We start from the raw sequence: 18035 nt of genomic DNA on the forward strand, positions 1-18035 counted from the left end.
CAGACCATTGTCCCATGTCAAAATGCAGGTTAGAAGCCCAAGGGATTCCTGGCTACAAAAAACACAAACAGAACAAAACCGACCAAACAAAAATCCAAAACACACAAAAAAAGAAAACCCAGTGAGGTTAGGAGAGAGGCAAGCTTGGACTTTCTTCAAATAAAAGCCACATGAAGCTAAGTCTTGTATGGGAACCTCAGAGGGACAGAAAGCAATAAACAAAACATAATCTACCAAAACAAAATGAAAACCTAAAATTAAAAAGGCTCATGAGCCCTTGGAGAAAAGCATGGAAGAAAGAGGAGGGTGTGAGAGGATATTAAAGGAAATACTATATTAAGAAAAATACACAGTATATCAGTATATTTTGTGCATAGTCAGTTTATATGGTACAGCAGTCTTTGGGGACCAGCTGCAGCACACACAGTTTTGCTGGGATTAAGGAACAGGTCTGGTCTCTCACATGCTCTCTCCTGGGGGGAGGTGTAGGACAGAGGCTGGGAAGACAACTGCAACTGGAGACGAATATGTGCCACAATCTTTGGATTTGAGAAAGAATGGATCTGCATCTGCTTGAAAATTGGCTTTTGAAATACTTTTTAAATGGAAATTTCAGTTTCTAAATTAGTTAAGGATCTGGTCTTTTTCTTTTTTTTCTCAAAAGAAAAGAAAAGACTTCTCACATGGAGGAATATCTTCTGGTTCAAAAAAAAGAGAACCTTTTGACTATCTGAAATTTGCTAATGGAAAAGTTCTGCAAGATCATCCTTTTGGCATATGGGGAAAAATATCCATTTGTCCAACAGGTTTGAATGTAGCCCTTTCAGTGAGCACATCTCTCCAAAGCCCACTAGAAAATTTTCCATTGAATTTGCCGGGCCAGAGCTTTGCTGCCCAGCAAAAATACAAAGTCCAGAAAGAGAATATCAGAATATCTGACAGCTCTTGTGGCCCATGTAAATGGGATCCTAAAATGACTGCAGCAATCCCAACTATCTGTTTAGACTTCTGCATCACTCTTTGATGAAATACACCCTTGGCAGGTCAGCTCTATCTCAAGCTCACCATATGCTCCGAAAGCATCACAATTTCAGCACACACAGCCACATGTAAAAAGCCTGAGAAGAATTTAAATGGACCTGTGTCTAATATGGTTGCACCAAAACACTAATCATGAACCAGAACGAGATGTTACGAAAGTATCACAAGAAACTGCTCTCTGCCAATACACACACAGTGCTGCAAAACCCATGCCTGTGTAAGCATGCATGGACCTTCCAGGAGAAGACCAGAGTCTGGCTGTGATATACCATTGTGCACTTAGAAGTCACAATAGCTATTTTCATGTCAGCTTTATTCCAGTGATATTAAGACCATAACCTGGCTTTTTGGTTTGCCTGAGGTCTTAGTTCTCCATCAGCTTTTAACTTGTGTTGTCATTTACAGCTTTGCTAAACAAAAACTTTCAAAGAAGCATATTGGCAGGGTTTCTCTCAGTGTGCCCACACATGAACGATGACACACGTCGCTAAGTCGCACTGAATCTCATTCAGCAGGCATGCTGTGGGAGGACCTGGAAGAAGGCAACTTATACCTTCCTAATCAGGCTACTATCAGATTTTGCCTAATTTGGTTATAGCTACTTTCATGCTGTTTAAACAAAGCCTGCTTAGAAGACCTAGTACAATAAAAAGGAAAGCACTGGGATGTTCTCTTCTCTGATCGTATAAAATCAAATTTGTGTTTTTACAGATTCTTCTTTTTTTGAGGTGGCAGTATCTGAATGTAAACACACTTCCCTCTGTGCCCCTGTTCTGGCTGAAACCAATGACCCTAGGGGGTGATTAATTTTTATTGAAACACCTTACAAGAAAGTGTAAAGATACGTACATGCAACTAGCTGACATATATCCACAGAGCCTTTGAAGGCACATGGCTCATTATTTCATGCAATAGCTAAATGCTTTGAGTTTTGCATGCACTCCCTTGACCACTGTTAGCCAAAAAGGTGGGTACCTCTAGGAACCTTCTCTCATGCAAACAGTATCATCCAATTGGAAATCCAATGAAAAGGTGTTTTTTCAACTTTGTAAGTATGTCAGCATGTATTAGAAAGTATTACTGAGAAGGAGCTAAGAAGGGACTGACAACAGGAATGAAGAAAGCGAAGGACATGTCCAATACAGACATCTTCAGTCCTGTACAGTCCTTCTCTATATCAGGAAAAAGCCAAGTCTTACACATCAGTCAAATCTGAGGTTGTCACTTCAATACAGTCACCTGTGAGAATTGTCAGCAAGACTCTTCGCAGCATAGAAAACTAAATAGGTGCTTAAGTGTCTGTAGGATTGAGGCTTGTGTGTCATTTGCTATGTAGAACTTGCCTTTCTTACAATGATGACGACCTCAACTATTAGTCTGCTTGAAAAATTATGGGAAAGCAATTCAGAAGTGCGACCCAAACTTTGCCCAGAGCCTGACATTGCCTTAGGCAAGCATCCATCTAGTCATCTATCTATCTAAACTCATTTGCGTTGACAAAGGAAAAAAAGCCAGAGAGACGTCAAAATTATGGTATTTTGTAGCCACATGCAGGAAGATTCAGCAGCTCTACTAGGCAGTTTTCCTTGGAAACAAATTTAAGACCCCTGAAACCTTGAGATAGTCTTTTCATGTGCAAATATTTAACTGAGTTTGTTCCATAATAAAATTTCTAGGGGACAACCTTGCCACCCGTGCCAGCCGAGGAATACATTACCTGGCGGGGTTAACAGGGTTCTCTGCTGCAGAAATAAATACATTAGGAGATGAGACACAAAAGGTTTCACAGCTCCTGATTTTCCTTTAATAATATTCCATTAAAAATGACTGAAAGGCAACTCTCCTCCTATAAATCAGGTACCTCACTGATGTCTTTTAGTCCTGAAATGGGCCTTCTTTGGTTTTAATAGCTTCCCTTCCTTCCCTCTCTGTCTGTCTGTCTCCAGATATGGCTGATTTACCTGGATTAGCAGAGACATTGGCTCCATATTCTTCAAAAAGTGCTGATCAGGCTGAGCTGGCAAAAGATTAAAAGTCACGCAAATTGCTTCTATCACTGAAGGAGTCTAATTGATTTTGGGAAAAAATCTAAATCATGATTTGCTCTCTGCCAGTTGAAGCCTATCTAGCAGAGGGGCACTGTTTTTAGATGGGTGGGAAAAGAAGCGTCTCCCTGGAGTCCATCAGTTCCCTGCCACTGTAGTGGAGAGGCATCTCTCCTTTCCTCCTTATACTTTGCTTTCTTTATATCCTGTCTGGTGATTAAAGTTGTTACTCACCCACTGTAAGGCAAGTGGGTCCTGCTGAACCGAGGACAGAACTGGGAATGAAAGTACCTCTAAAGGCCAGTCCTGATACAAATTCTCCCTCAGTTTCTCTACCTGAAAATAAGGGGGGGGGGGGGGGGCTACTGCTCACACAATTTTTGGTAGGTACTAAGAGGGCATCACAAGGCAATAATGCAATAATCTCCCTCCTCGGTCATGAAGGGGGGAGAGAGAGCAAGGCTGAAGATGCCCTGGAAGGCAGGCTAATGGAGCTAGCTCTGACAGTACAGGCTCTTGCTTTTAGGATCAGAGTTATGTTCAATTCCTGGTGCGAACAACGAAGCACAGGGTGTGCTGGTACCTGAGGATTAATTGATATTTGTAAAGCACTTAGGAAATATAAAATACCAACCAAGTGCTAGCTAGGATTATGTCCTACTAAGGAGATGACTAAACATTCCTCTAACACTTGCGGCAGATTTCAAGCACAACCATGTATTCAAATCTTAAATTGTTTTTTAGGCCAAGTTTGCCTAATGGGAATTGTAAATGTGAATATGTGCTCCATAGCAGCCCCAAACCCTGCCAGATGGGACACCGGGGAATGAAGGGAACACACCCTCACAAAAATGTGTGTCTCATCGTGTAGAGAAATCACAGCTGCTGCGAAAAACAAAGAGGTGCATATATTTGTTGATCAGGCACAGCATATTGCACAGTTGACATCTAGGTGAGGTGGAGTTGCCTAGATTTCAGGTGTGCAGTTGGTCCTTTCCTCTCCCTACTCTGCTAAAGGAGTGAATTCTGTGCAAGCTTCATATGAGAAAAACAATCAAACATTTGTGTTTTCTTCTGAGAAACAAGACCAGTATTTCCTAGTCTATTCCCAAATACATTTGTGTTTTCTTCTCCTGAAAAACAAGACCAGTATTTCCTAGTCTATTCCCAAATAATGAATTACAACACAGGATCTAAATTTGACTCAGCACTTGACAGAATATAGGTATACTGAGGAACTGCTTTAGACTGAGACTAATGCAGACAGGGAAGGCCAGGCAGTACTGCAAGCACAGGAACAGTTTGATCATGGATGGTACAAGTGGTTATCAACATCAATATGGGAGAGGAAGGATACTGGCACACAGGAGATAGCACAAACAGAGTAGGCAGGGGAAAACATCACATTTTTAATCTGTGTCTTCATAATGTCTTGCAAAGGAGATCCTGACCCATGAACAGGGTGTTGAGCCCTATGGGTATGGCCATATGACCACAAGTGGAAGAAGAAAGGGGAATTTGTGCGTGGGTGGAGACAAAACTGCCTCTTTCAAAGGCCAGCCATACATAAAATTGTGCAGGAACATCATGACACTGCAGCCTAGCACACTGCCAGAGCTTTTTCACTAAATAGGTATCAACAGCACACTTCACATCAGCACATTCAAGTGACTCACAAATGGGAGTTACATCGATTAAGCCTCCTAAGTCTCCTAAACCACAAGTCTGCACCAATCCGGTTATGTTCAGATAGGTAAACCGAACCAGAAGAGAGGATGTAAAACACCCAAAAAAAAGTCAGTGGCAGAATCAGAACTGGAAAGCAGCTGCCTTATTGCCAAACTGTTCCAATACCATAATTCAGAAGACATATACCATGACATTAACAACTCACCTCTTCCACTCCCCACCTCTACAAAAGGTTTGTAGTGAGAAAAGCTACCAAAAATACCCAGTACTGGCCACACATACAAAAACATGGTGCAAAGAAATACTGCCTCTTACTCTCCAGCCACTTCCTGATTTTTTTTGTTACCCTGCAATGAGAAGATTCAAGACCCCTCACATCCTTGTATCTTAGGTTAATACCTCCTCCAATATTTTGTATCTTCATATCTTCCCTATTTCAGCTGTAAATCTTAACAGTATCAGAATTAGAGTCTGTTTTGAATCTTATTGTGCTCTTACTAAGTTTCTGATTTCAGAGTTATCTGGTGCAACAAGTTCTATATGTTAATTAGACATTTTGTAAAAGAGTTTCCTCTACAGGGGTTTAAAGTGGTTTGATGTTTTTCATGTAATTGCTTCCCCTGTTGTTCTTCTAATAAAATGAGAAGTAAATAGGAACAGCTGAGTGAACTTCTTTTTTTGTGGTGACAATTTCTATACCTTTACCACAATGTTTCTTATTTATCTATTTTCAAGAAAACAGTGCTGCTCTTTTTAATCATTGTTTATGAAGAAGCTATTAAAAGACTCCAGCATTATTGTTCCCTTTCTCTGGTCATTCTTCTATTTCTGTTATTTCCTTTTGCAAGATCGGGTGAGCAAACTGAATAGAGTGTACAAGGAGAGCACGTACCATCAATTTATATAATGGTACTGTATTATTTTATCTATTATTCTCTACCCTTTTCTTAATGCAGCCTCTCATCTTGCATGCTTTTATTTCACCATCACTACAGACGGAACAAATGTTTTTACTGAGTTGCTCAGTCGTGCCTTTTTTTCCCCCTCATTCTTTTCTTTTGAGTGGTTACAATTATTTTAGAACCCAGAAATGAGCATGACTAATTCTAATGTGTTGTTTCCTGAGTGCATCACCTTGCCTTTGCCATACTGCATTTCATTTACTCTTATGATGCTTGCAAATTGCCTCAGCGAGCTCACTGCCAGACTTTCTCAGTATCTTTTATAGGCTTGGGTAACCTAAACATTGCTCTATTATCTACACATTTTTCCTTTTATGTATTCTTCCCATTTTTGGGTTATTAATCCATATTAAACACCAGCCGTAATACTGCTCAGTGACACATCCGCTGAGCTGTGGCATCTTTTCATGCTGTGAACCAGCTATATATTCCCTCTCTATTTATTCAGTAAATTTTGTTTTTCTTCTTACTTTATTTATGATACAGCTTTATCTCATATTCCATGACAAGTTTGTTCCTTAATAATCTCCTAAAAGAGACTGAGTAAAGAAACAAATCCAACAAGCATTTGGAAAAGTTTGCTTACATGAAATTTACTCCTTTCCTGTTATCTCATCTGTTTCAGACTAGAGTAATTTTAGCAGGGTGAAAAAAAGACAGCCAGCTTACATGGAAGTCAGATTGGTTTGACTGTGTCGAATCACAGAAATTGCAGCAAGGTGGAACCAGAAGGGACCTCAAGAACATCATTTGGTCTAGCCCGCTACACCAAGACAGGATCAAATATTCTTTTAAATCCATTCCTGGAGAATATCTGCCTACACGGTTTGAAGAAGCTCTAATGAAAGAAGCTCCATATCCTCCCACCTACACTAACCCCTTCCAGTACATTGCTAGTCCTACAGTTAGAAAGTCATCTTAGTTAGAAAGTCTTCTTCGTATTTAACCTATTACTTCTCATCTTGGGGATTTGCAGCACAACAGATCAATACTACTTTTAAAAGAACAATTTATAGGAACAAAACTCTTACGTTTCTCTTTGCCTTCCCCATTTAGAGCAAGTAAATTTTTATGGCTCTAGTTCTTTTAACCTTCCTGTGCAGGCCCTGTTTGCTCAGCCTCTTGGAAAGCCTGCTGCTCCCCTCTGGCCTCTCTCCTGCTTGTTTACATATTCCTTAAAGCGTGTTGCCCCAAACAGTAGGCTGCATGTCAGCAGAGCCTAGCACATAACACTCCAGTCCATGTTGCTCAGAATGACATAGAGGGACTTTTTTGTTCATCTTCAACTCAATGTTTTCAGAAGTATTGGTGGTTTTTTACCTACTTCTAATTCATATTTCATTCGGCTTGCCCAATACAAAAAAGAAAATCCCTGGCCTTTCATTTCCAGAATATGACCTTGCATCTTTATAATTTTCCAAAACTCTTAACTCAATTTGAAAGATTGTCTACAAATACTTGTCAGCAATGATCAGCCCCTTCAAAAATCCTTGCACATCCTGGTGACATACAGCAGTCAAGGGGTCTGCCTCTCTGTACCTCAGTGTAGAACTGCTCAATCTGACTAAAAAATTTCAGACTTTTTTTTCTACTCACTCAAGAAAGCACAAAGGATAGAGAAGCTATACAGAAGGGAAGATTAAAATCAGTGCATTTGTGACCTGTTTGTTTTAACACCTTTGCTCTTGACACTGCTTGAAAGAAGCTGGGACAGGAGAGGCACCCCCCCAAACATCCACTGGAACAATGATAAATGAAGTGGAGTTGCTTAGTCTCCCTGCCATGCCCTTAACCTTCTGTCATCTATATCCATATTTATGATTAATCTATGGAGTGAGGTAGATAGAGGTTCGCAGTCAAGAACCAGAGATACACGGATATATTTAGAAAGAGGAGAAGGGGAAAAAAGAAAGGCAGGATTATCAATCTAGCATTTAGTTTATCAAATTAAGAGCGACAGTCTGATGTGCATTACACGGGTCAAAGCTGCTTAGTGTGAGATACGAGATTCTTTGACCTGCCCCACTTACAAATGATCCTCTTATATAAAAATATGCACTCCCCAGGTATGAGTCTTAATTCACTGTACACAAACCTGCACATCAAACAAAAGGTATGGAGAGCATCCTAAGGACTCCTCTTGCCACTTGCTCTCTGTATGTGCCCACATGCTATTATGAAGAGAAAGCTTCCAGGTCACAGCAGGGATGTTTATTTCTGAGTCTCTGTGTGGGTGTACAAAGGATACCTGGCACCATCAGCCTGCACAGCTTAGTGCCCTAACATTTTCCAAAGACAGAGACAGCAAAAAGGAGACATGTTTGAAATAGAGTAATACACAAATGATACTTTCAGACAGGAGCAGCACACACAGAGAGCACGGGAGCTTTCAGAGCAAAGGCACACTTGCATGTGTGTGGGGCTTCTCTTACTAGTTTCATCCTGGACAGAATGAAAGCTCACAGCAAGCAGTCCTATCATCATCACACTTCTGTGAAAATGAAAAAGCATTCCCAGTCTTTTTCTTTATCATACTCTCAAGTTATTCCAAAAGCCAGTTTCCACATGACTCTTATAGCTGTTATCCACCTGCTGACCGTGTTCTCCAAATGCAGGAAAAAAGTCTAAAAACATTATGATTTTTCTACCTAAAGGGAATTTCCTCCTTGCTCCAGCTAGGCTTGATTAATCCCTTGGGGACAATGGGGTAGTTAAGGTAAAAGAAGATCAAAATCGAGGCTTACAGTATTTACCCTACGCTCATTTGGCCCCTGCACCTCGAGTCTTTCACTTTGAGCTTAACAAACACTTGTGGCTGGTCCACTGTAGTTTGAACTCCAGCCCTTCCCAGCAGGGTCTCTGGAAGAGGCCTGATCTGTGGACTAAGGTCATTTAATTTACAGTCTAGTGAGAAGGCTCTGTAGGTCAGTGGTAAGGCATAGCATTGTCCAAAAAAATCTGGTCCACTGTCCTCAGTGGGAGGAGAGATGTCCCCTGACAGGGTAAAATAGAGAGCAGGTCTCAACATCCCAAACTTTCACAGCTCCAGGGAGGAAAACATCAAGAAGAGTTTGTACAGGCTGAGAAAATATGAGGATGAAAGTACATTGTTCATCTGGAGTTCATCCTTTCTGTCACTGTAGACTTATTCAACAGCAAAAATACATCCCCATTCTGTGTTTTATGGAGACCAAGATAATCCACTACAAGGATATGAATGACACAAAACACAGTACAAGATGCTGGTCAAGGAAACAAGTAAATAATCTTTTCAATTATGTATTTAGCTCACTCTAGCCATGTCTCTTTCTGGGCCTATTCTACTGAATACGTTCGCTGACCAGAACACTCACAGAAACAGTCAGTGTTAAGTGAACAGTAGAGACTATTTGCTAAAAGCACCTTCTAAACCTGGAAACTAGAATAGATGCCCTGGAAAACCACCTCTGAGTTTGTAACTGTACATTAAGATCTCCCTGTGGTGCTCTGCTAATCTCCTAGAGGAAAATTGCTCTGAAACAGGCAATGTACAGCGGGCTTTCCTCAAAGCGAATGTGCCTTTACATGCCCAGAGACTTGCAGGCCTGCTTAGGAACAAAATCCAGAGATGTAGTCAGAGAGCCATTTAGCAGCAGTTCACTTGGAAACAGCACAACCTATTGATCCTAGGTCACAAGAAAAAACAAACAGCCCAGACATTACGCGGGCTCCTGAAAACAGCTCAGGGAGCTGGGAAGTAGCATCTCCGATACCCCAAAACGCTGAGAGCGAGGCAAGAGCAGTCAGCAAAAGGCAACAATAAAACTCCAAGCCAAATTACAGTGATCGTAGTTCCTGCTTACCCCTGTTAGAAATGACATTGAATCCAAAGGCCCCATGAGACAAAAACCCCCTATCAATTTCTAGAACAAATAATACAGAGTAGTTCTTCAGGTGTCAGTCCTAGAGCTTGAGATGGAAGGACACAGCACCGAGTTTGGGTTTTTCAGCCTGCACCAGGACACTGCAGAGCCCACCTTGACCAGAAGTGTGGAAAGCAAGTAGAACATACTAGATTTAATAACTGTCACCTTTTCCTCCAGGATTTTTGAGATTAAGCAGCTCCATCTCTGCTATGTTCATTAACCCTACAAGGAGAGCTGACCTCAGAACACCAACACACAACCATCATCCGTGAGGAAGACATGTCTGTTTGCAGGGCAGGCTGCAGAAGCTGTGCTAATCCCCACGTCTTTTTGGGAAATGAAAGTCCTTGACTCAAGCATGAATGATACTGGCAAAGATCCCATTACTGTAAAGCTCTCTGCCAGCCAGCCACCTCTCCCCCTCCCCCTTTTTATATCTCTAAGGTCACTAAACTGCAATTTAGTCATCATTCTTTATAGAGCATGAGCAGATATGAAACATCTGGAAACTGTTGTAGTCTCACTTTGAGATACACCTCCCGAAGGAATTAAGCTGCATAGGAATGGGATGAAGTACTTTTTTACCTTGAGGTCACTGCAGCTTGAATGCATCCTCAGTACCTAGTTACTGGCTACTAATGCCTCTTGGACAACCAGCTATGAAATGAGTTAGAGGGTCTCAGTACAATTCCCAGTGAGATGAAAACCTCAACCCAAAGATCATCTCAAATAGACCACTAGACATCCTTCTTTTTGGCAGTATCAGTGAGGAAACGTGGGCCATAAAAATTTCACTCCTTGTTAAATTCCAAATGTGATCCCTCTGGAGATGAACTGTGGCATGGAGATGGGAAAGAAATTTGCCATGCTGCTACTTGTGCTTTGTAAGTAGGTAACAGCAGTCCCCAAACACATAAAGAAATATTACCAACCTGATATAAAAATGTATTTATGTAAAAAAGGGAGTAGAAGATTTTTTTCAAACTCTTGCAGAAGCCAGCACCAGCGTCAGTCAAGAGACAGAATTTTCTTACCTGACCCATGTATAGAAAGTTAATTTAAACTTTATCTTCAATAATCTCACTTCTTTTTATTTACTTCATTCAGAGGGTGGAGGGTTAAACATGAGGTGTTTTTGAATAATCAAATGAAGGAGGAAGGACTATGTTACTGACAAAGCTCCTAATCTTCCTTATTTATTAATAGTAGCTGACTTAAGACTGCCTGTCCTTAATCCTGGCTCTCACCATGCAAATTCAGAACATCAGAAATAGAAAAGGCTAATTGAGGCCCTAATGCCAGGAAGAGAGTCCACGTCTGTGTCAAAAGCTGAAAAGGGCCAGATCCAATCAGTGCCTGGGTGTGGAGCTGCCAAAGAAAGCCTTGCTGGCTTGGGAAGGGAGGCCCCCAATTTGGCTCTTTGGGACCCGAGTCTTGTCTTAGGTGATTTGGACAAGCCCCATTCAGCTGGTCGGGTGCCCAAGATGCTGCATGTGTCACCACATTGCATTCAGGGGCAGGTGTTTTGTTCAGTTTTGAGGAGCTCCAGGTCACCCTTGAAAACACTCACTGCCAGTCACTGCAGCCATGCTTTGGCCCTGAGTGACTGAGGACCCCTGTGAGAGTCAGGGACCGACTACCCTGACATCCCACTGTGTGGGGGCCTGAGCATCCTGGCAGCTTGTTCACCTGCCAGCTTTGTGCCTAGGTCCTGACTGCCCTGCAAATCCAGCTGCAGGTGTGGGTGAGTTGGAGGCTTTGCTATCAAAGAGCCTGAGCTCTTCCCTCTTCTCCGACACCCTCCCCAAAGACCCAGCCGCCTAATCAAATTCTTTGGCTCAGCTTATGAGCTCTGACAAGATCGCAGCCCAAGGAGGCTCGAGTACAGACTCAGCAATCCTTACTACATCCAGCCCAATTTAGCTGTGCTCTCGGTGCATCACGCGCACAGTAAAGACCTAATCTAAAGGTAATCATTAATTCGTTACTGCCACAAGGATATGGCAATCAGCAATAGGATGCTGATTGTTCAGAGGATAAAGTAATGGATTTCTTTGTTTTTTTAAACAATAACCACCCTTCACAGTTGTAACCTCTTTATAGACATACTGTAGAGCTAATGACAAAAGCGCTCACAAATTCCTTTTTGCCCAAAGACTTTTTTACATGATGTAAAATGAACTTTTTGGAACTTCCTATTGCATACTAAAAACAACAAAAAAAAATTTAAAATGGATAAAACCTGAGCAAATCATTTATAGCAACAACAGAGTCATCACCTCTGTTTGATAAAGGACTATAAGCCTTCATGCTGGCAGGCATAAGATGGTCATTAACCTCATTCAGTCAGAAAGAAAACGTCTCCTGTGAACAGGTAATTCTGGTATGGTGCGGCACAGGCTTTCTTGCACCTTTCTGAATTATTTGGCAATTACTGGAGCCCAGATATTACATCTGTCTAACCCAGGCTGGCAACTCCAACGTTCCTGTGTGCAGCAAATCACAGAGAAGTTGGACCAGTGACTGAGCAGTGCCTGTGGCTCCTGCCACTACCTCTCCTGAATTTTGTATGTGCAGTCCTGACCATACAACCTCCCAATCAGTGCAAGTGCAGAATCTGATACGATTCCTGGGAGTACAAAAATGGGATAGGAGAAATAAATCTACATTAAATTTGCCTTCTGCATTCCCTCCTGCATCCACAGGAGTGCAAACCGTAGAGTTTACTCTGAGGATTAGCACAGTTTAGCCTCTGTGGAAGATGATCTCAGAAAATAAAGCTATTGAAGATGGAGAGCAGGGAAGGTCAGGTACTGGGCCCTTGTCTTCACCTCCACCATATTAGAAAAGAAGTACGAGCCTGTAACTCCTCTGTAACAAACATTCCACTTCACTCCTGTCTCTTAGGCTAGCATTTCACTTGGATCTGCATTTTCCCTCAAAATTATCTCATCCAGCCTTTCTCCAGTGTACGGAGCCAGATACCCCTAAGAGAAGTGTCACCTCATGAAACAGAATTTTTACCCCAGCTGTAACACCCTTTTCAGCTATCCCTCACATAATGTCAGCTCATGTGGAAAGTCAGTGTAATGCAGCAGCAGACCCTCTCTAAGTATGAACAAAAAAGTAGTCCCCAAACTATTCCCTCCATTTCTCAGCTCTTTTAGGACAGGATTGACATAGTATTTGCTCTGTTTTAACCAGCTCCCCTGTAGGGCTAACTGGTTAAACCTGGTATTGTCCTCTGGCAGCTGATCTGCATTACTAGGATCAGTGACCATCACAAGCATCACTAGCTACATTTTGGGAAAGTGCTGAGAGAAATGTACATCTCATTGTGGACTATCTCTAACTTCAAATCTGCTGATATTGATCTGTAAATTCTTAGGAGATTTGGTTTCCTTCTCGGCTGGGAATACCCTCAGAGCAGTCCCTTGTGGCGTATTCTAGCACGTTTGCTTCTGATACTGCATTTTTTCAGATGATCCATCAACACAGTTATGATGGAGAGGATGGGCAGGGCAGAATATCACAATATATGTGATATTCCCCTTTTTAGCCAATACAACAGAGAGAAGCAGCTATCCGCAGAGCCAAAACCATTAGCAGCAAGACCTTAGGACAGAGAGACAAGATTTCCCATGGAAGGCTGCAGCAGGCTTGGATCCCTGTGGATCAGGCACAGTGCAGGATCAATGAGACCTAGTTGCCAGGCTCTCTAAAATCTCTGACAGGAGAGATGGACAGCAGCTCGATCTTGTACCTCCTTAGGCATCACTGCCTCTCCAGATAGGCAGACAGTGAAGAGAGAGATGGCAATGAAAGTCGGGCAGAAGGGAGTGTCTTGTCATTACCTCCCTCCTGACCTTCAAATACTGCTCACTGGCAGGGTAGGATAAGAGAGCAATTTGGACATTATTATTTTTTCCAGGAAGGGATCCCTGAGGGCTATTACGAATATGGTCTCTCGGTCCCCTCCCAGCCCTGCACCACCTCATTCCCCAACCAAACACAGCAGTGAGAAGCCAGCAGGCTGCTGCAGTCACAGCCTCCTCTCTCCAGCGAGAGCTGGGGCCTGACAGCCCAGCAAAATGACCCACTTCTTGCCGACTCAGACAAAAAAGCTCCACTTAGGCCCCAGGAAAGTGTCTCTAATAAGGCCATCCGTTAGCTGTGTCGCCCGGACCCCTCTCAGCTATCCTTCATCCCTGCCCTCCCTCCCTGCCCGCCATTAATGCAGTCAGCACGCAGGAGAATGAAGCCGTCAGGCTCAGTAAATATTACTGAGCTCCACACAGGGAGCACAAGACCATTATTTAGACTCCCAGGTCTTGGGTATGTTTTGATCACACCAATTTAGCACAGAGAGGTAAAAGAAAACAACTGGCTAGTGGCTGTCTGCCACACCTATGTGTGTCCTGGTCTGTGAAATCCCAAATCCCTCTGGACTGGCCAAACCATTTCATGACTGGAAGCCTGGGAGTGCTGATGGCAAACCCTGGCATGAGTGGGTGGGGGAAAACATTAGATAGGTCCCCACCAAAGGTTACTTGAATTACAAAACTCATCCCTGCTCAGCCACTAAAGGCAGTTGTTCCAAAGCTTTTGTGTCTGGTGGCTGTGAGGAGGAAATGTCTTTTCTTCCCCTTAAACTCGGCTCTCCAGTTTCCCTCACAATATGCCTGTATGAGTCTAGTTATGTCTCTCCTTATCAGAAATCATAGGATGCTGTTCTACAGCTTGAGCTGTTCCAACAACCCTTACTCCTTGACAACGTGCACTTCTCAAAAGCGCTCAGCCCCTGCTTTTAACTCTTCCCTGTATTTGTTCCAGATGAGTTCTCTGCCATCTTCTCTTGGCCTTGCCCCACACAAGGCTTGTCCTTCTGCCTCCATGCAATGAGACATCTATGCCCAGGAGTTAGCTCCTCCTCAGCTCCCACTGTGTAAAACAGCTCTGCTGCTAGCTCAGACACATCTGCTGCTTCCTGACTCAGCTCAGACCTCATCCTCTCCCCAGCTCCAGGCTGTTCATGGCTCCCTCTTCCCATTTCTCTGTTCTTGGCTTTTTGGCTCGAGGCTCTAATATACTCATTTACCCACTGTTGTGAATTGTTTTGCTCTGTAAGCACTTGAGGTACAGTTTGTGGGGAAAAAAATATCCTTAAGAAAATAAAGTTGTGCCGCACGGTATTTTGAAGGAAAGAGAGGCAAGCAGGTCTCATGAGAGCTGGGTATGGATTTACCTTGCACATCCCCAGAGGCACAGGTACAGAAAAGTGCAGGCTGATAAATCCCTTTTATTATCTGTACTGGTATCTGAAGGCAGGAGAGGATTTTTTTAAAGTCTGGCCAGTCCCCAGAGTGTCAAATCCAAGGGCGACATTTGAAATTCAGTGGTGACAGAGTAAGACAGAGACAGACAACAGTGACCATGTGTCATCAGCCCAGAGTATGTGCCAAAGCCAGAGAGGCAACACATCAAAATAGCTCATGGAGCTCCTGATATAATTAAAGAGTCACTAACCTCTCATGGAGCACTCTGGGGGAAAAAAAAAGAAGAAAAAAAGGAAAAAAACCTGCTAGGCACAAACGGATGGCACGAATGCTGAGGCAGCAGCATGAAAGCTTAGTTCCTTCCACACCAAGCAAAGCTCTGCATTCTCAAAATGCAGCTCTATTCAGAAAAGTGACTGTGCAAGAAGGCAGAGTTTTCTCCACATTCTCCCCTGGACTGCTCAAGGAGAGCACTCTTCACTTGCTTGACTAAAATAAACATATGCTACTATTTTCTCCTGACACTCCTGAAGGAGCCAGAACAGCTCTAAAAGTGGGACTGTTTCGCCAGCAGTACCAGGAAAGCTCCACCTAACTACAGGTTAGGCAGGCTGTAGCACCACTGCAAAGAGCCCAGCCTGCCTCTCAGATTTAATCATTGCCCAATCTGGCTTTGGTTGGGAGAAAATGCTGAAAGAAAGGTTGGATGGAGGCAGAACCCAAAAACAGGCACTTCTCTCGGAGAGGACATCTAGGGATGAGATAAAACCATGCTAAGATGCATTATTATGAACACAGACCATCACACAGGCTGCTATCACTGTCCCTTAGCCGGTGATCTTTCAACCTGACCTCAGTACTCTCTCCATTACTCATTCTTCTCACTCATATGTTTCTCTCACAAGGTGCTGAGAAGAATTTGCATCTTTTTAAAGCATCTTTTCCCTCCAAGGCCCAGGAAAGGGAGTAAGTCAGTGACTGAATAGCAGACCTTAGCCCAACTCCTGCATTGTGCTAATGGGCTGTGCTGTCTCATGTCATGGAGAAAGAGTTGAGACACAGCCCCTCTCCTCCTTGCTAGGGCATACAGAACCTTCTTTTCTATTGCCCTACCATCTAGCCTGCTGCCTCCTCCTTGAGGATTACCTGTCTCCTTGGCTGATAACACAGATCTTCCTTTTATCAGCCAGCAGACCTGAGGAAAAAGGGCAGCAGAGAAAGAGCATTTAATTTAACCCTCTGATAAGGGAAAAGAAAATCCTTGCTCCATCTAGAAGTACCTGATCTTTCCTCAGATGCATTGGTAACAACATCTTAAGGTCAAATTGTATATCTTGTAAAACATCTTTGCCTCCTCAAAGTGGTCTTTCCCCTTGTTTCTTTTCCACTTTCACTTTTAGAAACCAGGATATCTGAGGACATTCAACTCCTGCACTGCAAGTTTCCTACCTTAGTGGGGAGATGCTTCTCCTAGTCAGGTAAAACACCCAGCCTCCTCACACTGTAGAAGGGCAGCAGGCTTGTTACTTGTAGGAGCATGCAAGTGTACCAGCTTACCTGTGACTCATGTCCTGTACCTCCCCTCTCCTGGGAAGGTGATTTGATTGTCAGACCAGCACTGGAGGACTTGTGTTAAATATGTACAGTGTAAGAATGAAGGACGACCAAGGAAATAGTTAATGACAACACATCACAACTTTGGTTTGTAAAACTGATTCCCAGTCTGACTCAGCTTAGCAACCCTTTACCACATCATCAGCTAGATGCTTTCCTATGTAAACTTACTGGGTCCCTGAATTTCTGCAGTGGAAAGTCTTTGCAGTATTTCTATATTCTCACCGACTCTAAAATCAGGTATCTGCACCAAAAGCAGTGCCAATCATGCAGTGATCTGGCTTTGCAGAAAGCAGCTAAGGAGAGAGAGTTATGCTTGCAACGAAGCAAAACTGAAAACTAGTTTTCAGCTAATTTAAACTGCAATTGCCAAAACATGAGATCAGAGCAACCCTGCGTTCAAATAGATTTGGGAGTGCATACCCATATCACGTCGCCATACTGATGTCTGCCTATGCCCTGCTGTCCTCCTACAGACAGGAAAAAATCCCCCAAATATTTCTGATGTCAAACCTGGAGAAGACCTAGCCGGATTTTGGCTTAAGTGACACAGTTTCCTTTACTGTTGTTAGTTGGCATGTGAGGTAGTGAGATGAGAAACTGTCAATAGACTCTGCTGATGACCTGTAGAAGGCCTCTACACTTCTCTAATCTGACATGGTTTAATTTTGAATGCAGCAAAGCATTGACAAGGATGTAGGCTGCCAAGGCCAGTCAGCAGCGCAAATTGGGCAGGACAGGCTGAATTGATCTTCAAGAAGAAACGAAGACGCAGCAGAAACTTTGGGCTATAGGTACCAATGGGGCAGTCTGTGGAGGGGGAAGAGAGAGAAACGTCGGGAGGGAAACGAATAGAGAGAAACAAAGCAAGGATAACACCACAGGAGGGAAATTATTGGTGTCTGGACAGTCAGAGGAGCTCAGTGCCTCTAACCCAAGAAAACCGGCTGGCCCAGGCTGTATGGCACACGGACCATATGGATTTCATCGCTGGGATGCAACATCCGTCATCCCTGTGCCAGAACCTGCAGCACGATAGCATGGGAGGCTGCCCAAAGACAGCCTGTCACTGCACTTCAGTCAGTCCAGAGAATGATGCTCAAACTCCAAGCTCCGCCAGAGGTAGAAAGGCCACCATCCATGCAATTCCCCAGCATATTTCTATCCTTCCCAAACCAAACCTGAGAAGTGAATGTACAGCTATATTACTCACTTTCAAGTACAAATTAAAGCAGGATGGTCAACAAGATTAGCTGGAGAGGTTTGTTATCACTACTAGTGTTAGAGTTTATCTTATCACTAGGCTAAACAGCTAAATCAAGAGGGAAATTACGAGAGTAGTCTCAGCCTACATGGAATGCTCAGCTCACACACACAGGGTGAGGGCCACACCAAGAGCGTGTTTACCCAATGACAAGAGCAGATTTTCCACAGTGACAGTACATATCTTGTAAAAAAACCAGGCACAAAATATGCTCAGACACCTAACACCACAACTCGGGC

The 18035-nt window shown here is 43.1% G+C and overlaps 1 protein-coding gene across 1 annotated transcript in view; it reads right to left on the minus strand.

Moving 5' to 3' along the window:
- The window catches only part of LOC113999430 (limbic system associated membrane protein), a gene marked incomplete at its 5' end in the record, with an annotated part of 259970 nt that extends 243851 nt beyond the window's left edge, over positions 1-16119 (minus strand). Inside the window, one exon of the mRNA XM_039386660.1 lies at positions 16065-16119. Coding sequence (XP_039242594.1) covers positions 16065-16119 — 55 coding nt within the window. The remainder of the gene's footprint in view (positions 1-16064) is intronic.
- Between the last annotated feature and the right edge of the window lie 1916 nt (positions 16120-18035).

The sequence above is a fragment of the Pipra filicauda genome, unplaced genomic scaffold (assembly GCF_003945595.2).
Source record: "Pipra filicauda isolate LSUMZ 115617 unplaced genomic scaffold, ASM394559v2 scaffold499_size419610_pilon, whole genome shotgun sequence".
Lineage (NCBI taxonomy): Eukaryota > Metazoa > Chordata > Aves > Passeriformes > Pipridae > Pipra > Pipra filicauda.